This window comes from Salarias fasciatus, unplaced genomic scaffold, assembly GCF_902148845.1.
Source record: "Salarias fasciatus unplaced genomic scaffold, fSalaFa1.1, whole genome shotgun sequence".
In the NCBI taxonomy this organism is placed as follows: domain Eukaryota; kingdom Metazoa; phylum Chordata; class Actinopteri; order Blenniiformes; family Blenniidae; genus Salarias; species Salarias fasciatus.
The window spans coordinates 1-22,500 of NW_021941353.1; the positions used below are offsets into that span (position 1 = coordinate 1).

A 22,500-nucleotide genomic window follows, 5' to 3' on the forward strand; every position below is an offset into this window, starting at 1 on the left:
CCTCCACCCAGTCCTCCATCCAGTCCTCCATCCAGTCCTCCACCCAGTCCTCCATCCAGTCCTCCACCCAGTCCTCCACCCAGTCCTCCATCCAGTCCTCCACCCAGTCCTCCACCCCGTTTCAGAGAAAACCATTTCCTGGAAGAAACACCTGGTGTCCTGTTGGGGGACGTCCCCCGGCTGATACCGCGGACGCTGTTTGACATGTCGGCCTGTCTGTCCCTCAGCGTGGGGCTGGACATCCGCTGTTGTTTTCAGCACTGTTCTCTGTCTGGACGTCCCCACGCTGCCATGTCCCCCATGTGTCCCGAACCTCATGATTGACAGATCAAGCACCGGTCACGGACATGTCCCCCATGTCCTCAGCCCCATGTCCCCCATGTCCTCAGCCCCATGTCCCCCATGTCCTCAGCTCCATGTCCTCAGCCCCATGTCCCCCATGTCCTCAGCTCCATGTCCCCCGTGTCCTCAGCTCCATGTCCTCAGCTCCATGTCCCCCGTGTCCTCAGCCCCATGTCCCCCGTGTCCTCAGCTCCATGTCCCCCGTGTCCTCAGCTCCATGTCCTCAACTCCATGTCCCCCATGTCCTCAGCTCCATGTCCTCAGCTTCATGTCCCCCATGTCCTCAGCTCCATGTCCTCAGCTCCATGTCCCCCGTGTCCTCAGCTCCATGTCCTCAACTCCATGTCCCCCATGTCCTCAGCTCCATGTCCCCCATGTCCTCCCCCCGTGTCCTCAGCTCCATGTCCCCCGTGTCCTCAGCTCCATGTCCTCAACTCCATGTCCCCCATGTCCTCAGCTCCATGTCCCCCATGTCCTCCCCCCGTGTCCTCAGCTCCATGTCCCCCGTGTCCTCAGCTCCATGTCCTCAGCTCCATGTCCCCCGTGTCCTCAGCTCCATGTCCCCCGTGTCCTCAGCTCCATGTCCCCCATGTCCTCAGCTCCATGTCCTCAGCTCCATGTCCCCCGTGTCCTCAGCTCCATGTCCCCCGTGTCCTCAGCTCCATGTCCTCAGCTCCATGTCCCCCATGTCTTCAGCTCCATGTCCCCCGTGTCCTCAGCTCCATGTCCTTAGCTCCATGTCCTCAGCTCCATGTCCTCAGCTCCATGTCCCCCATGTCTTCAGCTCCATGTCCCCCGTGTCCTCAGCTCCATGTCCTCAGCTCCATGTCCCCCATGTCTTCAGCTCCATGTCCCCCGTGTCCTCAGCTCCATGTCCTTAGCTCCATGTCCTCAGCTCCATGTCCTCAGCTCCATGTCCCCCATGTCTTCAGCTCCATGTCCCCCGTGTCCTCAGCTCCATGTCCTCAGCTCCATGTCCCCCGTGTCCTCAGCTCCATGTCCTCAGCTCCATGTCCCCCATGTCTTCAGCTCCATGTCCCCCATGTCCTCAGCTCCATGTCCCTCGTGTCCTCAGCTCCATGTCCTGACGCGTCCCGTCCTGTCCCCAGGCCCTGGTGTCCCTGGTGAGCGGCTTCCAGGACCAGCTGAGCGTCCTGGAGACGCAGGCGTCCCAGCTGCAGCTGGTCGGCAGCGACGCGTCCAAGGCGTCCCTCAGCCGGTCCATGAGCACCGTGTGGCAGCGCTGGACCCGGCTCCGCGGCGTGGCCCGGGACCAGGAGCGGGTCCTGGAGGACACGGCCCGGGACTGGAGGACCTTCAGGGAGAAGGTGACCCGGGGACGGGGGGACGGGGGGACGGGGGGGACAGGGTTCTAGATCCCATGTGGGACTTTATGCTTTTCAGTTTACCTCCACCATAGACCCAGACCGGGTCCTGATCCTGTAGAACCTGCTCTAGAACCAGGTCCTGATCCTGTAGAACCTGCTCTAGAACCAGGTCCTGATCCTGTAGAACCTGCTCTAGAACCAGGTCCTGATCCTGTAGAACCTGCTCTAGAACCGGGTCCTGATCCTGTAGAACCTGCTCTAGAACCAGGTCCTGATCCTGTAGAACCTGCTCTAGAACCGGGTCCTGATCCTGTAGAACCTGCTCTAGAACCAGGTCCTGATCCTGTAGAACCTGCTCTAGAACCGGGTCCTGATCCTGTAGAACCTGCTCTAGAACCGGGTCCTGATCCTGTAGAACCTGCTCTAGAACCGGGTCCTGATCCTGTAGAACCTGCTCTAGAACCAGGTCCTGATCCTGTAGAACCTGCTCTAGAACCAGGTCCTGATCCTGTGGACCCGGTTCTCCAGCGGTCTGAAGAGTCTGGGCTGCTCTGATCCTTTCCAGGGTTCTCCTCTGCAACCCAGGGGCTGATGGGACCAGCGGGTCCTGCAGCAGGGGCTGATGGGACCAGCGGGTCCTGCAGCAGGGGCTAATGGGACCAGCTGATCGGGTCCTGCAGCAGGGGCTGATGGGACCGGCTGATCGGGTCCTGCAGCAGGGGCTGATGGGACCGGCTGATCGGGTCCTGCAGCAGGGGCTGATGGGACCGGCTGATCGGGTCCTGCAGCAGGGGCTGATGGGACCGGCTGATCGGGTCCTGCAGCAGGGGCTGATGGGACCAGCTGATCGGGTCCTGCAGCAGGGGCTGATGGGACCAGCTGGGCAGGTCCTGCAGCAGGGGCTGATGGGACCAGCTGATCGGGTCCTGCAGCAGGGGCTGATGGGACCAGCTGGGCGGGTCCTGCAGCAGGGGGGGTCGGGGTCCTGGTCTGAGAACCTTCGGCTCTGATTATTGGAGCGGTTTGCTTGGCGACCTCAGTGACCTTTGACCTCCAGGGTGTTTCAGCTGAAGTGGCTCTGGTTGCGTCTCTGAGGAGCGACTCAGTGAGCCGGAGACGTCCTGGACCCGGGGACGGATCCAGAACCCGGCTCAGAGGACACAGGCAGGGACACGAGGACACGAGGCCACGAGGACACGAGGACAGCTGTCGCTACGGCCCAGAGAGGCAGGCAGAGACCGAGGACCCGGCCCACAGACCGGCTCCAGAGACCGGCTCCAGAGACCGGCTCCAGAGACCGGCTCCACAGACCGGCTCCACAGACCGGCAGCAGGGTCTTCCTGCTGGTGGCGCCACTGAGCAGGACTCAGCTGGTCTCTCTACCGGGAGACGCTGTAGGAGAGGAACCAGAGGAACCAGAGGGACCAGAGGGACCAGAGGGACCAGAGGGACCAGAGGGACTAGAGGGACCAGAGGGACTAGAGGGACCAGAGGGACCAGAGGGACCAGAGGGACCACAGGGACCACAGGGACCAGAGGGACCAGAGGGACCAGAGGGACCAGAGGGACCAGAGGGAGGGACTAGAGGGACTAGAGGGACCAGAGGGACCAGAGGGACCAGAGGGACCAGAGGGACTAGAGGGACCAGAGGGACTAGAGGGACCAGAGGACCAGAGGGACTAGAGGGACTAGAGGGACCAGAGGGACTAGAGGGACCAGAGGAACCAGAGGGACTGGAGGGACCAGAGGGACTAGAGGGACTAGAGGGACCAGAGGGACTAGAGGGACCAGAGGGACCAGAGGGACCAGAGGGACTAGAGGGACCAGAGGGAGGGACTAGAGGGACTAGAGGGACCAGAGGGACCAGAGGGACCAGAGGGACCAGAGGGACTAGAGGGACTAGAGGGACCAGAGGGACTAGAGGGACCAGAGGGACCAGAGGGACTAGAGGGACTAGAGGGACCAGAGGGACTAGAGGGACCAGAGGAACCAGAGGGACTGGAGGGACCAGAGGGACTAGAGGGACTAGAGGGACCAGAGGGACCAGAGGGACCAGAGGGACCAGAGGGACCAGAGGGACTAGAGGGACCAGAGGGACCAGAGGGACCAGAGGGACTAGAGGAGCCAGAGGGACCAGAGGGACCAGAGGGACCAGAGGGACCAGAGGAGCCAGAGGGACCAGAGGGACTAGAGGGACCAGAGGGACCAGAGGGACTAGAGGGACCAGAGGGACCAGAGGGACCAGAGGGACCAGAGGGACTAGAGGGACTAGAGGGACCAGAGGGACCAGAGGAGCCAGAGGGACCAGAGGGACCAGAGGGACCAGAGGGACCAGAGGGACTAGAGGGACCAGAGGGACCAGAGGGACCAGAGGGACCAGAGGAGCCAGAGGGACCAGAGGGACCAGAGGGACCAGAGGGACCAGAGGGACTAGAGGGACCAGAGGGACCAGAGGAGCCAGAGGGACCAGAGGGACCAGAGGGACCAGAGGGACCAGAGGGGCCAGAGGGACTAGAGGAGCCAGAGGGACTAGAGGGACTAGAGGGACCAGAGGGACCAGAGGGACCAGAGGGACCAGAGGGACTAGAGGGACCAGAGGGACTAGAGGGACCAGAGGGACTAGAGGGACTAGAGGGACCAGAGGGAGGGACCAGAGGGACCAGAGGGACCAGAGGGACCAGAGGGACCAGAGGGACCAGAGGGACCAGAGGGAGGGACTAGAGGGACTAGAGGGACCAGAGGGACCAGAGGGACCAGAGGGACCAGAGGGACTAGAGGGACTAGAGGGACCAGAGGGACTAGAGGGACCAGAGGGACCAGAGGGACTAGAGGGACTAGAGGGACCAGAGGGACTAGAGGGACCAGAGGAACCAGAGGGACTGGAGGGACCAGAGGGACTAGAGGGACTAGAGGGACCAGAGGGACTAGAGGGACTAGAGGGACCAGAGGGACCAGAGGGACCAGAGGGACTAGAGGGACCAGAGGGAGGGACTAGAGGGACTAGAGGGACCAGAGGGACCAGAGGGACCAGAGGGACCAGAGGGACCAGAGGGACTAGAGGGACCAGAGGGACTAGAGGGACCAGAGGGACCAGAGGGACCAGAGGGACTAGAGGGACCAGAGGGACCAGAGGGACCAGAGGGACCAGAGGGACTAGAGGGACCAGAGGGACCAGAGGGACCAGAGGGACTAGAGGAGCCAGAGGGACCAGAGGGACCAGAGGGACCAGAGGGACCAGAGGAGCCAGAGGGACCAGAGGGACTAGAGGGACTAGAGGGACCAGAGGGACCAGAGGGACTAGAGGGACTAGAGGGACCAGAGGGACCAGAGGAGCCAGAGGGACCAGAGGGACCAGAGGGACCAGAGGGACTAGAGGGACCAGAGGGACCAGAGGGACCAGAGGGACCAGAGGGACCAGAGGGACCAGAGGAGCCAGAGGGACCAGAGGGACCAGAGGGACCAGAGGGACCAGAGGGACCAGAGGAGCCAGAGGGACCAGAGGGACCAGAGGGACCAGAGGGACCAGAGGGACCAGAGGGACCAGAGGGGCCAGAGGGACTAGAGGAGCCAGAGGGACTAGAGGGACTAGAGGGACCAGAGGGACCAGAGGGACCAGAGGGACCAGAGGGACCAGAGGAACCAGCCGAGGACTTTTCTTCGCCACAGAGTCGCTTCCTGAGGCTGGTTGAGTGAAGCGAGCTTCATGTTGGAGTGGGCTGCTGGGGCCTGCTGGGGCCTGATGGGGCCTGATGGGGCCTGCTGGGGCCTGCTGGGGCCTGCTGGGGCCTGACGGGGCCTGCTGGGGCCTGCTGGGGCCTGATGGGGCCTGCTGGGGCCTGATGGGGCCTGATGGGGGCTGCTGGGGCCTGATGGGGCCTGATGGGGCCTGCTGGGGCCTGATGGGGCCTGATGGGGCCTGCTGGGGCCTGATGGGGCCTGATGGGGCCTGATGGGGCCTGCTGGGGCCTGATGGGGCCTGATGGGGCCTGCTGGGGCCTGCTGGGGCCTGATGGGGCCTGATGGGGGGTCAGGAGAACCTGCTCCCCTCAGTAACATGGCGGCGTTCCCATCATGCTCTGGGGCTGTGAGGCCGGAGCAGGGACTGGCTGAAGGTCTCCTGGATTCCGGTCGGTATCGGACCGTGTTCCAGACTCAGGGTCCCTGCTCAGCTCCGCTGAGGTTCCTGCAGAGGAACCAGAAGGTTCTGGACCGTCTCCGTCTCCAGACCTGGACCCTACTGAGGATCAGTGGAGCGAGTTAGACCAGCTGTCCTGAAACCGTCCAACTGACGGAACCCGAGACGTTCTGGAAGATCAGATCCAGGATCCAGGATCCAGAGCCTCAGAGGACCAGGAGTCCAGATCTGAAAGACCAGGATCTGGATCAGGATCTGCTGAACTCTCATGTTTCTGTTGGAGCCCAGACCCGATCAGCTGGTCCCATCAGCCCCTGCTGCAGGACCCGATCAGCTGGTCCCATCAGCCCCTGCTGCGGGACCCGATCAGCTGGTCCCATCAGCCCCTGCTTCACAGAGGACAAACCTGGAAAGGATCCAGGCTGCCCAGACTTATCAGACCACTGGAGAACCGGGTCCTGATCCTGTGGAACCCATTATAGACCCGGTCCTGACCCTGCTATAGAACATGTAGACCCGGTCCTGACCCTGCTGTAGAACATGTAGACCCGGTCCTGACCCTGCTGTAGAACATGTAGACCTGGTCCTGACCCTGCTATAGAACATGTAGACCCGGTCCTGACCCTGCTATAGAACATGTAGACCCGGTCCTGACCCTGCTATAGAACATGTAGACCTGGTCCTGACCCTGCTATAGAACATGTAGACCCGGTCCTGACCCTGCTATAGAACATGTAGACCCGGTCCTGACCCTGCTATAGAACATGTAGACCCGGTCCTGACCCTGCTGTAGAACATGTAGACCTGGTCCTGACCCTGCTATAGAACATGTAGACCTGGTCCTGACCCTGCTGTAGAACATGTAGACCCGGTCCTGACCCTGCTATAGAACATGTAGACCCGGTCCTGACCCTGCTATAGAACATGTAGACCTGGTCCTGACCCTGCTGTAGAACATGTAGACCCGGTCCTGACCCTGCTATAGAACATGTAGACCCGGTCCTGACCCTGCTATAGAACATGTAGACCCGGTCCTGACCCTGCTGTAGAACATGTAGACCCGGTCCTGACCCTGCTATAGAACATGTAGACCCGGTCCTGACCCTGCTATAGAACATGTAGACCCGGTCCTGACCCTGCTGTAGAACATGTAGACCCGGTCCTGACCCTGCTATAGAACATGTAGACCCGGTCCTGACCCTGCTATAGAACATGTAGACCCGGTCCTGACCCTGCGGCCCCTGCAGGTGCTGAAGGTGCAGGCGGTCTCGGAGGAGCTGCGGACCCGGTTCCCGGACGTGGCGGTGGAGAAGGCGTCCAAGGCGGCGCTGCAGGCGCTGCTGGAGCAGCTGGACCTGCTGGTCCAGGACCTGGAGCGGGAGCTGTCGGCGCTGGCGCTGCTGCGGAGCTACGCCCTGAGCCTGCTGCAGGGGGTGGAGGTCCCGTCCCCCACGGAGCAGCAGGACCCGCCCGGCCTCAGGGACATCCGGGCCGTCCAGGACCAGATGGAGAGGTGAGGACCGCCGGGGGCGGGGCCGGGGTGGATCAGGGACGGGGGCTAGGGCGGGGGCCGGGGTGGGGGCGGGGACGGAACGGGGCCGCCCCCCCTGCCCCGTCCCGCTGACGCTGTCCCGGTCCGCAGCCTCCTGACCCAGACCAGGACCAAGCGGAACCAGGCGGCCCAGGAGCTCCGGGACCGGGAGGAGGTGGAGAAGGAGCTGAGTGTGGTGAAGTCCTGGATCCAGGAGACCCGGGACCTGCTGCTCAACCCCAGCCCGGACATCCAGGCCGTCCTGCAGGAGCTGGAGGTTAGTCAGAACCGTCAGAACCCTCAGAACCTCCAGAACCTCCAGAACCTCCAGAACCTCCAGAACCGTCAGAACCTCCAGAACCGTTAGAACCTCCAGAACCTCCAGAACCGTCAGAACCTCCAGAACCGTTAGAACCTCCAGAACCTCCAGAACCTCCAGAACCGTCAGAACCTCCAGAACCGTCAGAACCTCCAGAACCGTTAGAACCTCCAGAACCGTTAGAACCTCCAGAACCTCCAGAACCGTCAGAACCTCCAGAACCGTCAGAACCTCCAGAACCGTTAGAACCTCCAGAACCGTTAGAACCTCCAGAACCTCCAGAACCGTCAGAACCTCCAGAACCGTTAGAACCTCCAGAACCTCCAGAACCTCCAGAACCGTCAGAACCTCCAGAACCGTCAGAACCTCCAGAACCGTTAGAACCTCCAGAACCGTTAGAACCTCCAGAACCTCCAGAACCGTCAGAACCTCCAGAACCGTCAGAACCTCCAGAACCGTTAGAACCTCCAGAACCGTTAGAACCTCCAGAACCTCCAGAACCGTCAGAACCTCCAGAACCGTTAGAACCTCCAGAACCGTTAGAACCTCCACAACCGTCAGAACCTCCAGAACCTCCAGAACCTCTGCTGGAGGAACCACATAGAAAGTGCAGACGGGTCTTTTGGACCCGTGCTGTGCAACAGGTTAAAGTAACTCGTTCCTTTTAGTTCCAGTTCTTTTTGAAACAGTTACTAACTCAGTTACTTTTTTGCGGAAGTAACTAGTCGCTATAAGGAGTTACTTTCAGAATAACTTGCCCAACAGCAGCCGGCAGCGCGAGGTTCCAGGGAAGACCGCCAGGTCCTCGCAGCAGAGAAAACCTTTCACCTGATTCAGATCCAGAAATCTTCCTGCAGGATTAAATCAACTGGATTCTTCCTCAGAATCTGCCTGAGATCAGAAGCGTCAGATTCACTTCTGATCTCCTTCGTCAGGACTCTGACGGATCCTGGCGTCGAACCATCGTCAACCACCACCTTTGTTTTTTGGCGGCGGGCCGCCCTGTTGGGGCTCCACCGCCACCAGCTGGGCTGGAGTGTTACTGCAGGCTGCTCCATGCAGCGCCGTCTGCGTTCGATGTGCTGCGCGCCGAAATGCCACAGTACAGCTCAGGTTCCCGTCCGGACCTGGATCCGGCTCCGCCTCCGGCTCCGCCTCCCCTGCCGGCGGCGTCTCGCGGCGGCAGAGTGCCGCTCTCCGCTCTCCGCTCTCGAGCAGCAGCTCGGCGTCTGGCTGACCGCAAAGCAGACGTGATCCGGTTCGACCCTTTCCTGTTTTAGCGAGAGTTCTCAGTCCTGACCGCGTCGCTTCTCGTGCGGAGGTGGTCCCGCGTCACTGATATCCCAGCATTCCTGCCACAGCTCCAGTGCTTTTGCATTGATGAGTGATTTTGCTTCTGCTGGACCCAGCGGAACCTGATCTCACCGTTTCTGACCTCAGAGCTTTGCTTTGCCAGAATATCGGCTTCTCCGTTACCTTCAGCACCGGCACGGCGGGAACCACAGCGAAGTCACATGAACTTTCCTGCAGATATCAGCAAGTGAGACACGGATACAGCAAGTCCACCCGACAAGAGCTTCCTGTTTTTATGCTCAACGAGGCGGCTCGACTGTCCAGGGCCGTAACAGCTTTGTTTAGACCTTCCTTCCAGTTTACCGAGATCCAGCCCAGCTGGAGACGCAGCAGCGGGATCTTCACCCGATCCCTGAGAGGCTGCGTTCACGGCTGCAGCTGCTCCCCACCCCGAGGCCTCTCCAGCAGCCGGCTGCTCCAGGCTCTCACGGCAGGAGGCTGCATCAGAGAGACGCTGACATTTTAACATGTTCAGAAACAGCAGGAAGCTCTTTTGTGTCAGTTTGAACCCAGTAAAATGTTCTGAGCTCATTTATTGGAAACAAGGATCAAACTGAACTAAAACAGTCATCAACAGTCGTGCAGTGTAGAGCTGGGGGATGCATCGAGTCAGTTCCAATAATTCCATTTTATTTTTTCAATGGATGTGAAAAAAAACTAAATCTCAACATGGAGTTTCATGTTTTCTGTCCCTCTGCTGTTTTACCGGACGCATGTAATACACACAGTGGCCACCAGGCGGACTGGCGCTGCAGCACAGACTACTGTCAGTGCAGCGCCGTAGCTTCACAGGAAAAAAGAAAAGACAAAAAAAAAAAAAAAGCTTGAGGGCTTTTATGAGCTTTCTGAAAAAACACACCAGTCATTAAAGGAACACGCCGGAGACTTTTTTTTTTATACTTTATTTTTATCCAAAAAAGCAATAACAAAAAATCAGAAGTTTAAGCAACAATACAGGATTAGAAGTTTAAACAGTAACACAAAGACTCACGATAGCCAAGATGTAGAACAGTAGTGAAAACGATAACAAGTGAGGATAAGAGCATAACTTTGTACAAGCAGTGGAATAAAACTGAAATTAAGAACAAAGCAGGTTATCGTGTGGAGTTGTGAGGTATAGGTCCCGTTTTCGCCACATGGCATCATATTTATCCTTCGGAGTCGTAAACTGTAGGTCAAACGTTCCATGCTCTGGATATTTGTTGCAGCGGCTCCCCACTGGCTGATGCTGGGGGGCTCTGCACTGGCCCCCCTCCTGGTTACAGCCTTTTTACCTGCAACCTTAAAGATTTTTAGCAGACACCGGTCATCTCTGGGTAGATTTAGGTCCATATCCCCCAAGTGAAAGGACAGAGAAGTGAATTCAATATCAAAACATAGGACTGTTTTAATAATAGCATGGACACCCCCCCAGAAGGTTTGAAGCAGAGGACATTCCCAGAATATGTGTGAGTGATTTGCTTTTTCATGACCACATCCCCTCCAACATTTGGGTCCCTGTTTGCTTGGACTTTAGTTGTGGAGTTATGAAAAACCTCATACAGTTTTTCCATGAAAAATCCCTCCATGTATGTGAACCTCTAGTTGTAATTTGTGTATTAATTATCTTTGTCCGTTGTTCAGGAGTAATTACAATTCCTAGTTCCTCTTCCCATTTGGCTTTACATAAAATGTTGAGTGGCCTCGCAATTCTGCTGTATACCTGTACAGTTCTCCAACGATCTTTTTAGAGAGTTTGCCATTATAAGCTTTGATGAACATTTGTGTTGTACCTGTTATTTTTTCTGGAAGGAGTTCTTTTACATCTCTGTTAAAATAGTGGCGGAGTTGAAGGTACCTATAAAAATCCTGTTGGCTTAAGCTAAATCTCTTTGACATGGCTTTAAAGTCCATAAGTTCCCCCTCCTCCACCAACAGACGGCGTGAGGCCTCGTCTCCCCCACTGAACCAGCCCTCCGCCCTCCACAGCCGGGTTCAGCTCTGGATCATTCACTGGCCATGCTAAGATTCACATTTCTTTTTGAATGTTAAGTTGTTTTACTATGCTACACCAAATATCTATATATCTATAGCGAGCCTGACCCACCGACTCTGGATGTCGTACAGTTTAGTGGTCTGAGGTAATCCCAGCAGGCTCTGCAGGCGTCGATCTCGCAGCGACAGCTCCATAGCGTTCCATTTTGAGATATATTCCTGGTTACACCAGAGCAAGAGTGGTTTTACCTGTGCTGCCCAATAATAGTCTTTAAGGTCTGGTAAGCCCATCCCTCCACTAGCTTTTGGCAGCTGCAGTGTTTTATATCTCACTCTAGGAGCTTCGCTGCTCCAGATAAACCGAGAAATCAGCTTGTCCCATTCTCTGAATTGATTGTCTGGGATATGTATGGGTGGGGACTGAAATAGGTAAAGTAATCTGGGCAAAATGTTGGTTTTTATCACCATTATTCTGCTTCCAATGTCAAGGGGTAAAGGGGCCCATCTATCCAGATCCTCTTTTATTGATGTGTTAATTTGTGTATAATTTCTAGAATACGACAGGGATACGTCCTTTGTTAACGTCACACCTAAATATTTAATGGAAGTGGAGTCCCAATTAAATCTGTATTTATTTTTAAGCACCAGGGATGAAACAAAGTTAAATACCAAAGCTTGTGTCTTGTCAGTGTTCAGAGAGTAGCCTGACAAGGCTCCATCTTCCTGAAGCAAATCCATTAGTCCAGGAACTCCGAGTTCTGGGTTCCTGAGACTGACCGAAACATCATCTGCGAAAAGACATATTTTATGCTCAGTATCTCTTATTATGATACCTTCCAAATCCAGATCTTGTCTACTGGTTTGAGCAAGTGGTTTAATAAACAGATTGAACAGTGGGCTGGCTGGGCAGCCTTGGCGCAGCCTTGGCGCAGCCTTGGCGGCAGCCGCAGCCTTGGCGCAGCCTTGGCGGCAGCGGCAGCCTTGGCGGCAGCCTTGGCGGCAGCCTTGGTGCAGCCTTGGCGCAGCCTTGGCGCAGCCTTGGCGGCAGCCTTGGCGCAGCCTCGCTGCAGACGGATTGAGTTGGACAAACCACCGTTCCCTTTGATCCTGGCCATTGGAGATGTATACAGTGTTTTAATACTCGTGATAAACTTCTCATGAAACCCATATTTTTCCATTACTTTATAGAGAAACTGCCATCCCACTGAGTCAAATGCTTTTTCTGCATCCATGCTCAGTACAACTGCCCGAAGTTTTTCCTTCTCTGTGTTCAGTGATATGAAGGCGCCTCTTATATTATCTTGGGTCTGCCGACATTTGATAAAACCAGATTGATCTTCATCAGTCAAGTCAGGCATCACCTCCTCCATTCTTCTTGTTAAAATAGCTGCGAATATTTTATAGTCCTGATTCAAGACGCTGATAGGTCTCTATGAGCCACATTCTGTTAAGTCCTTACCCTCCTTTGGATTATTGATATGGGAGCCTCCCTCCACGATGGAGGGAGAACTCCCTCTTTCAGGGTGTAATTAAAACTTTTCTCTAATAGTGGTACCAGTTCTCCTCTAAATGATTTGTACCATTCACCTGGGATCCATCAGTCCCTGGAGACTCAGGGAGGATGTGACCCTGCCAGTTTCTATAGGAGATATTTCTTTAATTAATTAGTCATTCTGTATTTTACCAAGGGAAGGCAGGTCCAGCTCGCCCAGAACCTCTTCAGCCTTACGGGCATCGAATATTGTAGGCTGAGGATATAAAGTCTGGTAGTATTTCTCAAATGATTTTTGTATTTCATCTAGTTTGTACGTTATCTTCTTAGTAACAGGGTCTCTAATTTTATAGACCGTGTTTTGTGTTTGCTGTTGTTTCAATCGCCAGGCCAGTACCTGGGAGGCTTTCGAGCCTGCCTCATAGTGTCTCTGTTTCAAAATGTTTGCTTCTTCTCCACTTGTTCACTGTTTATCTTGTCAATTTCTTGTTTAATTGGTCTCATTTGTTTTAAAGGGAAACTTCAACATTTTGGCAAATTGCCCCATTTAGCAAAATTCCTCAGTCATTTCGAACAACAACCTTACTTTTTTTTATGAGGGCGAGCTGTTGTTTATCCAGAGGAGAGTCAGGAAGGTTTTCAGGACGGACACAATGGAAGTGGACGGTATTTTTGTTCCCCCTCGTCAAACTCATCAAATACACAATCCAACAACCCCACAACACTTTGGTGACACGTTATAATCCACACATTCACTACGCTGTGGAACACCAACAAATAATACTGTAGCGTTACGACGCTGAAGCAAATACTGGGAACTACTTTTTCTGTTGAAATCACTACGCCCAGACGCCATGTTTAGTAAGTAGTTCCGTCTCAGCAATCTTCACAGAAACAACTCAATCTGGTCATTTTGCATTAATGTTCCACAGCGTAGTGAATGTGTGGATTCACATTTCCATCATCATTGATCTCTAAGTATGTTTTTAGTTTGTTCTTTATTTTTTCTTTAAACCCAGGATTGTTCAGCATGCTGGGATTTAATCTCCATGTTGGTGTCTTATAGCCGATATCCAGATGTAATTTCAGGTTTACGGGGGAGCGGTCTGATATATCCCTCTGACTTGTTTCACATTCTTTTCACCTTTGTCTCTCAGAATTATGCATGAATAGATAATCCATCCTTGTGTAGGCATTATGTCGATTTGAGTAAAATGTGTAACGTCAAGCCTGGTTATGGAAATCTCTCCAGACGTCTATCAGGCCGAGATCCTGGACTCTTCTCCAAAGCCATTTTTCAGTATTTGTGGTTTTTCTCTTTAGACTGGTAGTATCCAGCTTTGGGTTAAAGATCATATTGAAGTCGCCCGCCCAAATTAAAATTCCAACAGTCTGACAAGAAACCAACTCAAGTATTTTTTTAAAGAGCTCTTTGCTGCTACCCGGAGGTGCATAAATATTGAGCAAAGTCACTTCTTTATTATCTAATTTACCCTTCGCCATGATGAACCTTCCCTCTTTATCTTTAGTTTCTGACAAAAGCTCAAAATGGGTAGAATTTAGCATCAAAATAGCAACGCCACTCTGGCGTCCTGTTTTAAATGATGAGTAGTAAGTACCGTATTGGCCCGAATATAAGACGACTCCGATTATAACACCACCCTATTTTTCAAAGATCATTTTGTGAAAAAAAAAAAAAAAAATGCTGAAGACAGTAAGGTCACTCATAAAACAACTTTTTATTATACAATTATTATAAACTCAAAAACTCACAACTGAGATAACATTTCACGAGATATAAAATGAAAAAATATATTCTCTTTCTCAAAATAAGAAACAAGAAGCAACAAATAAGAACCTCAAGGGGTCAAAACTGCATAAATGATGTAAATAACTGTCCAGGTCCTTCAGCTGAATCAGGCTCTGGTGGTGGACATTCCGTCTGTCCGTCTTTCAGAGACGTCTTCATCTCTCCCTTCTATCAGTCTCTCTGAAGCGTCTCTCAGGACCACGGAAAGCTTTTCTCATAGCGTTAGCATCTGGAGTGTTTTTTCTGTGCTCTCCAGTCAGAACGAGGCTCTGCTCCACCAGACCTCCTGGCGGCTTGGCAGTAGTTTGATGACTCTGCTGCGTTGATCACCATCAGTTTAAAGTTGGTATCATAACTTCTCCTCTGTTGTTGCTCAGTTGTCCAGCGTTCAGCCCCTTTGTTCCAGATGATCCGCCATCTTTCATCAGATCATTTGATCTCATTTCATCGCTCCACTCGCTCTCTGCTCAGTGATACTTTGGCTCCATCTAGCGGCGCGGATGTGTATTGACCATCTACCGTAAGTCCGCCATTATAACACCACCCCACTTTTGAGGATGCAATTTCTGGAAAAAAAACATGGTCTTATGTTCGGGCCAATACGGTATGTCTAAAGCCCATTTTTTATTTTGTCATGCTCTTGATTTGTTAGATGAGTCTCCTGCCAAAATATAATCTCTGCCTTCTCTCTCTGTATCTTTGAAATAACTTTACTCCTCTTGATAGGGTTAGTCAGGCCATTTACATTCAGGGAGATAACCTTAAATTCCTTATGAGCCATAGATCAACAACAGTTCCCTCAAAAAGATGCTCGTGATCCTCAACAATAAACTCTGTCTCTGGACATCAGCACAGAACGGCTGCAGCAGTGAGAACAGAAAAAGAAAAGATAAACGAAAAGCTGGGCTTCCATCAAAGAGACTGCTGGTGAGCCGCTTGTGTAGGGGGGCGCTCCAGCCACGGGGGGGCGCTCCAGCCACGGGGGGGCGCTCCAGCCACAGGGGGGCGCTCCAGCCACGGGGGGGCGCTCCAGCCACGGGGGGGCGCTCCAGCCACGGGGGGGCGCTCCAGCCACGGGGGGGGCGCCCCCCTCAGGGAGTTTGTGTGGGTGGCTCCCAGCAGCATCCGTAGACCGACTACCGAGTTCTTCAGTCAAAATAAGCCGGATTCAATCAGAAAATGTCCATTAAAATGTCCCAACGGCGTTTAAGGAATAGATTGATTTTTTTTTTTTTTTTTAATATCAGATATAATAATACCCAAAAGGGGTCGTCACATTTTCTTACATAGTTCTCTTTGAAATGAGGAAACCGCAAAAGGTGGTGGCTCAACGATCCTCGCTGTCCGGTCGGGTCTGTCGGGAGAATCCTCGGCGCCTGTCTAGGATCCTCTGCTGCTCCTCGCCATCTCCCAGCGGCGGCCCGGCGGCGGCCCCGGCGGCGGCCCGACGGCGGCCCGGCGGCGGCCCGACGGCGGCCCGGCGGCGGCCCGGCGGCGGCCCGGCAGCGGCCCGGCGGCGGCCCAGCGGCGGCCCGGCGGCGGCCCGGCGGCAGCCCGGCAGCGGCCCAGCGGCGGCCCGGCGGCGGCCCGGCGGCGGCCCGGCAGCGGCGCGTCTCTCTGCACTCGGGTCTCGGTGTGATCGGGAAAGCCCTCGCTCGGAGATCCTCGGCGGCTTGGTCTGCGTTTTCGTAAGTGACGGTCCCTGACTCCAGGAAGACGCGCGCTTTAGTCATCGGCGTGTGGAATCGGATTCCTCGTTCTTTCAGGACTTTCTTGATTGGTGTTCATTCCCTCCGTTTCTCCATCGCACCCGTTGCGTAGTCGTGGTCAAAAAACACTCGTTTCCCGTCTGCCATCATTTTTTTCTTCCACGCCGAGCTGATAACCTTTTCCTTGGTGGAGTATTTCAGGAACCCGACAGCGGTGGGTCTCGGGGGGCCGTCTCAGCGGGTTTGGCCCCGGCTGCTCTGTGTGGCGTTCAATGCCCAGCTCGTCCAGACCGATGCTCTCACCCAGTTCTTTCTGCATGAAATCTTCCACAAAGCGGGCCAGTGAGCTTCCTTCTGCTCCCTCCTTGATGCCAGAAATCCGAATATTATTTCGGCGTGAATGTCCTTCAAGCTCGGTGACCTTTGATCTCAGTTCCAGCTGGGTTTTCTGCATCTGCGTTGAAACCTCCTGCACCTCCGCGTTAAATGTTTCCGCCTCTCCGATGCGCCGCTCGGCTTCATCAAGTCTTTGCAAACTCGTCTCAATTTTTCCTGCGGTTTCCTCCAGCTTCGTATCGATATCCGCCAACTGTTTCGAGATATTATTTTGCAATTCAGACATGGCTTCAGCCGTAGTTTCGTTGATGGTGTCGCGGATGGAGGCTAATGTTACCGTGTCTGCTAACTTAGCTTCGCCGCTGCTGCCTGTATCTTCAGTATCCATGTCCTTTTTGCTTTTTTTCTTCATACTAAGATCCTTTTCTTCTTCCCCTCACATTTACCTTCACAGAAAAACACTTTGGTTGAAAGTCTCCTGAATTTAAGGGGATTATTGGTAGTTCAGTCAGGAGCTGAAACTTCAGGCTGCCATCGTCTTCACAGAGCCACCGGAAGTCTGCTCCGAACATTTTTGACCCACGCCCTTTCCCGATCATTGACAAAGTGAGACAAGCGGCTGAGTCTACGGCGGCTGCCGCTGTGCTCCGGTGTATCCTTCCAGAGCGCCGCCATGCGCAGGTCTGTGTGTATGAAAACATTATTTTGACGGATTGAAAAGAAAACACGTCTTTTAAAACGTTTTATAACCGTTGGGATTTACTTCCCGTGCTAACACGCCGTCCCCCGGACCACTGGAAGGAGGATTCTGTCCACTTTCGTCAGTCCGGCTCTGCCTCCTCTTCACCTCCAGCAGTTGAGCTAAGCTAACTACGATGCTAACAGCTGGGAGCCAGCCACTGGACGCACAGACACAAAACAGGGATTTATGAGCTTGTGTAACTTTGTCAATGACAGGGAAGGGGCGTGGCTCCACAATCTTCGGAGTATTCCTTCAAGGCTGCATTCAGGAGTTTGCTCGTTTCATGCAAAACAGCGGCCCCTGCAGGCCTTGGGCGTAACTGTAGCTTAGTGAAGCGCTGGTGCCTGTGGCTTGCGTGCATGTGCGTAGGAACCTTTAGGTTCTCCTGCCTGGGGGGTCTGTGTGGAGCTGCAGTGCTGGAAGCCGTCTGGAGGATCCGTCCTCATCCTGCTCAGCTGCTGCTCAGCATCAGGCAGAGGAATGGAGACAAAACGAAAGCTCAGCGAGTCTGGCCAGCAGGGGGCGCATTACGCCATCCTCTCAGATTCTCCCCAGAAACTCTGGAGCCGGACGGCACTGTGACCTTCAGGAGACAGTTAGCCTGTTAGCGCTGCTAGCAGTGGACATGTCAGGGACGTTCTACACATCACTGAATATTCGTCACATACGAGGGGCGACCCAGAAGAAACCGGACTGATTCTATTAATAAAAAAATACAATGAAGTTCTGACTCTGGCCGCTAGATGTCGCTACAGGATAGCCTCATGCTTAACTGTGCCAGGTTTGGTCTTCCCCCGTGAAGCGGTCAGCTGACAGTCACTGTTTGTGTTGACAGAGTTACACCCCGCTCTTCAGTTTTTCAAGATGGCGGATACCCACTGTTAGGCGCTCTGTCAAAACATTTTGTTTTTTTTTGGGAAAACAGCGGCAGAAACACTCACCACGCTGCAGACATTCTTTAAGAAGGATTCTTAGGGTGTCTGAGTGGTTTGGGCCCTTTAAGAGTAATCAGATTACATCACGAAGAGCAGGCACGCAGAGGACAACGATCCACTTCCAGAACAGAGGAAAACGTCTCAAAAACTGAAGAAGACGTCCTGGTAGATCCACGCAGGACTTTTGTTAACACTGCAGATCTGATGGGAGTATTGTAGAGATCCAGACTGATCATCCTCAGGCGGTTATTAGAAGCAGTGAGACGAAGGCTCCCGGAAATGTCCTCATCATAGCAGACAGCAGACCACAGGACGCCCCGTTACGCACAGAAATAGCACCAGATGTTGTGCGTAAAGCATATTTTTTAACTAAAACCGTGACCAGCCAGCCTCCCCACCGCCATATTCCCCTGGTCTGGCCCCGGGCGACGGCTTTCTGTTGTCACAGATGAAACTGGAGCGGCAGCAGAGAGGTAAGGCAGGCGTACGGGGGGGGGGGGGTTAATCAAAGTTCTGTCTTAAAGGCACAGTTAACGGTCATGGCGACGCTTCTGAACAGTGAACATCTCGGGTGCAGCGTTGTATTCAAGCCAAGGGAGAGGATTTTGGAGGTGACAGTTTCAAATAATTGCGAAAATTAAAAAAACAAAAGAAAAAAACAAAGTTATAACCAAAGTCCGGTTACTTTTGGGTCCCCCCTCGTATCTGTGGTGGAAAATAAGTATTTCTGAAGTTGAGAAGTCCTTAATGCACCTTTAAAGGAGGCGGGTTTAATGGAATGCAGGTGGTTATTAGAGGATTTACGGTAGTTTGGATCTTTATGGTCTGAGCGTATGAACAGATCCCTGACGCTCCGCTCGCTTCCTGGTCATCGGTACTTCAGCTCCCTCTAGCGGCGTGGATGAGTAACAACACTCCGGTCCTCTAAAGCTCCACCCCATTTTAGAGAAACAGTTTCTGGAAAAAACATCGTTTTATATTCGAGTCAATACGGTACTGACCAAGACAAACCGTCCTCTGAGGGACACAGACACGTCCACATGGACACGGACTGAGTTTAACGCCAGACGGCAGAGTCCAGCTCCTCTGGGGGGCGGGGGTTCTGGAGTCCAGCTCCTCTGGGGGGCGGGGTTCTGGAGTCCAGCTCCTCTGGGGGCGGGGTTCTGGAGTCCAGCTCCTCTGGGGGGCGGGGTTCTAGAGTCCAGCTCCTTTGGAGGGCGGGGTTCTAGAGTCCAGCTCCTCTGGGGGGCGGGGTTCTAGAGTCCAGTTCCTCTGGGGGGCGGGGTTCTGGAGTCCAGCTCCTCTGGAGGGCGGGGTTCTAGAGTCCAGTTCCTCTGGGGGGCGGGGTTCTAGAGTCCAGCTCCTTTGGAGGGCGGGGTTCTAGAGTCCAGCTCCTCTGGGGGGCGGGGTTCTAGAGTCCAGCTCCTCTGGGGGGCGGGGTTCTAGAGTCCAGTTCCTCTGGGGGGCGGGGTTCTGGAGTCCAGCTCCTTTGGAGGGCGGGGTTCCAGAGTCCAGCTCCTCTGGGGGGCGGGGTTCTAGAGTCCAGTTCCTCTGGGGGGCGGGGTTCTGGAGTCCAGCTCCTCTGGAGGGCGGGGTTCTAGAGTCCAGTTCCTCTGGGGGGCGGGGTTCTAGAGTCCAGCTCCTCTGGGGGGCGGGGTTCTAGAGTCCAGCTCCTCTGGGGGGCGGGGTTCTGGAGTCCAGCTCCTCTGGGGGGCGGGGTTCCAGAGTCCAGCTCCTCTGGGGGGCGGGGTTCTAGAGTCCAGTTCCTCTGGGGGGCGGGGTTCTGGAGTCCAGCTCCTCTGGAGGGCGGGGTTCTAGAGTCCAGTTCCTCTGGGGGGGCGGGGTTCTAGAGTCCAGCTCCTTTGGGGGGCGGGGTTCTAGAGTCCAGCTCCTCTGGGGGACGGGGTTCTAGAGTCCAGTTCCTCTGGGGGGCGGGGTTCTGGAGTCCAGCTCCTCTGGAGGGCGGGGTTCTAGAGTCCAGTTCCTCTGGGGGGCGGGGTTCTGGAGTCCAGCTCCTTTGGAGGGCGGGGTTCTAGAGTCCAGTTCCTCTGGGGGGCAGGGTTCTGGAGTCCAGCTCCTCTGGGGGGCGGGGTTCTGGAGTCCAGCTCCTTTGGGGGGCGGGGTTCTAGAGTCCAGTTCCTCTGGGGGGCGGGGTTCTGGAGTCCAGTTCCTCTGGGGGGCAGGGGTTCTAGAGTCCAGCTCCTCTGGGGGGCGGGGTTCTGGAGTCCAGCACCTCTAGGGGGGCGGGGTTCTAGAGTCCAGTTCCTCTGGGGGGGCAGGGTTCTGGAGTCCAGTTCCTCTGGGGGGCGGGGTTCTAGAGTCCAGCACCTCTAGGGGGCGGGGTTCTAGAGTCCAGCTCCTCTGGGGGGCGGGGTTCTAGAGTCCAGCTCCTCTGGGGGGCGGGGTTCTAGAGTCCAGCACCTCTAGGGGGCGGGGTTCTAGAGTCCAGCTCCTCTGGGGGGCGGGGCTGGGACAGATGAGGACCTGGTCTGTGTCCAGGTGGTGCACGCGGACGTGGTCTCGCGCCGGCAGAACGTGGACCGCCTGGCGGAGCAGCAGCAGACCAAGTACCTGGACCTGTTCACCATCCTGCCCTCCGAGATCTCCATGCAGCTGGCCGAGGTGTCCCTGGCCCTGGGCGCCATCGAGGACCAGGTAGGACGGGCTGTCCCCGCCGGTCTGTCTCGTCCCGCTCTGACTCGGTCCTGCTGTCTCTGGTCCCGGACGCCCCAGGTCCTGTCCAAGGAGAGGGAGACCCAGAGGACCAGGGAGGTCCAGGAGCATCTGGCGTCCCGGATGCAGGACCTGTCTGAGAGGCTGAGGACGGCGTCCAGCAGGCTGAAGGACAGGTGTCCTGACGTGGACCAGGCCCGGGACGACGTCAAGGTCAGTGTTCCGCCGCGGCGCCGAGGAACCGCCAGAGGACCGGTATCTGACCGTCCCTCCGGTTCCTCAGACCGTGCTGGAGGACCTGGACGCCTGTGGACGGACGCTGGCGGAGCTGGACGCCGCCGTCCAGGACCTGGGACGCAGGAGCCCCCTGCTGGCCAAGCAGCTCGGCGGCGCCCTCGGCAGGCTGTCGGAGACGCAGCACCAGACGGTCCGGCTGGCCGAGGGACGCCACAACTGGCTCAAGAAGGTCCGTCCCCGTCCCCAGTCCCTGTCCCGGTCCCTGTCCCCGTCCCCAGTCCCTGTCCCTGTCCCCAGTCCCTGTCCCTGTCCCGGTCCCTGTCCCCCCGTCCCGGTCCCCGTCCATGTCCCAGTCCCCAGTCCCTGTCCCGGTCCCGGTCCCTGTCCCCAGTCCCTGTCCCTGTCCCGGTCCCTGTCCCCGTCCCCAGTCCCTGTCCCGGTCCCTGTCCCCATCGCCAGTCCCCGTCCCGGTCCCTGTCCCCGTCCCCAGTCCCTGTCCCTGTCCCGGTCCCTGTCCCCCCGTCCCGGTCCCCGTCCATGTCCCAGTCCCCGTCCCCATCCTGTCCCCCCGTCCCTGTCCCGGTCCCTGTCCCGGTCAACGTCCCTGTCCAGGTCCCTGTCCCTGTCCAGGTCCCTGTCCCTGTCCCCGTCCCCATCCTGTCCCCCCATCCCTGTACCAGTCCCTGTCCCGGTCCCCGTCCCAGTCCTCGTCCTCGTCCCTGTCCCCGTCTCCATACTGTCTCTGCTCTGACCCCGTCCCGTCCGCTGACCCCGTCCCAGTCCCTGTCCCCGTCCTCGTCTCCATACTGTCCTGTCCCTGCTCCATCCCCGGCCACGTCCTGTCCCGTCCCTGTCCTGTCTCTGTCCTTGTCCTTTCCCCATCTTGTCCTGTCCCCACCCCACCCCTCCCTGTTCCCTCCCTGTCCCCGTCCCTGTCCCTGTCCCCGTCCCGTCCCGTCGGAGCCCCCGGTCCAGACTGTCTGTCCTCTGGGTCCAGGCCGTCTGCTACCTGGACGAGTACTCCGAGATGCGGGACTCGCTGGTCCGGTGGACGGAGAAGGCCCGCAGCCTGCTGGGGACGAGCGTCCTCTGGACGTCCTCGCTCCACCTGACGGAGCAGATCCGCCTGCACCAGGTGAGCGGGGCGGGGCGGGGCGGGGCGGGGCGCCGGTCCCGGGGACTGACCCGCCGTCCGGCTCTTCCAGGCCGTCCTGCGGGAGTCCCGGGACGTCCCCGGAGACCTGGAGTCCATGGCCCAGAAGGTGGAGCTGCTGTCCGACGTCCTGCAGGTGGAGCCGCTGAGTCAGCAGCTGGCGGAGCTGAGCCGGCGGTCCGAGGAGCTGCGGGACGGCCTGGGGACACGGCTGCAGGGCCTGCAGGACGCCCACAAGGTCCGGGGACGGGACGGGGTCAGGGGACAGGGACGGGGACGGGAAGGGGTCAGGGGACAGGGACGGGGACGGGAAGGGGTCAGGGGACGGGACGGGGTCAGAGGGACGGGGTCAGGGGACGGGACGGGGTCAGGGGACGGGGACGGGGACGGGACGGGGTCAGGGGACGGGACGGGGTCAGAGGGACGGGGTC

At 56.3% G+C, this 22,500-nt stretch overlaps 1 protein-coding gene across 1 annotated transcript in view; it reads left to right on the top strand.

The window, feature by feature from the left end:
• Nucleotides 1-532: 532 nt before the first annotated feature.
• Nucleotides 533-22,500, top strand: part of LOC115384869 (nesprin-1-like) — a gene marked incomplete at both ends in the record, with an annotated part of 25,589 nt that continues 3,621 nt past the window's right edge. The window contains 12 exons of the mRNA XM_030087048.1: nucleotides 533-584; nucleotides 704-848; nucleotides 1,002-1,067; nucleotides 1,150-1,215; nucleotides 1,452-1,670; nucleotides 7,053-7,318; nucleotides 7,448-7,613; nucleotides 20,506-20,661; nucleotides 20,740-20,892; nucleotides 20,963-21,145; nucleotides 21,914-22,051; nucleotides 22,122-22,307. Of these exons, the coding sequence (XP_029942908.1) occupies nucleotides 533-584; nucleotides 704-848; nucleotides 1,002-1,067; nucleotides 1,150-1,215; nucleotides 1,452-1,670; nucleotides 7,053-7,318; nucleotides 7,448-7,613; nucleotides 20,506-20,661; nucleotides 20,740-20,892; nucleotides 20,963-21,145; nucleotides 21,914-22,051; nucleotides 22,122-22,307 (1,796 nt within the window). The remainder of the gene's footprint in view (nucleotides 585-703; nucleotides 849-1,001; nucleotides 1,068-1,149; nucleotides 1,216-1,451; nucleotides 1,671-7,052; nucleotides 7,319-7,447; nucleotides 7,614-20,505; nucleotides 20,662-20,739; nucleotides 20,893-20,962; nucleotides 21,146-21,913; nucleotides 22,052-22,121; nucleotides 22,308-22,500) is intronic.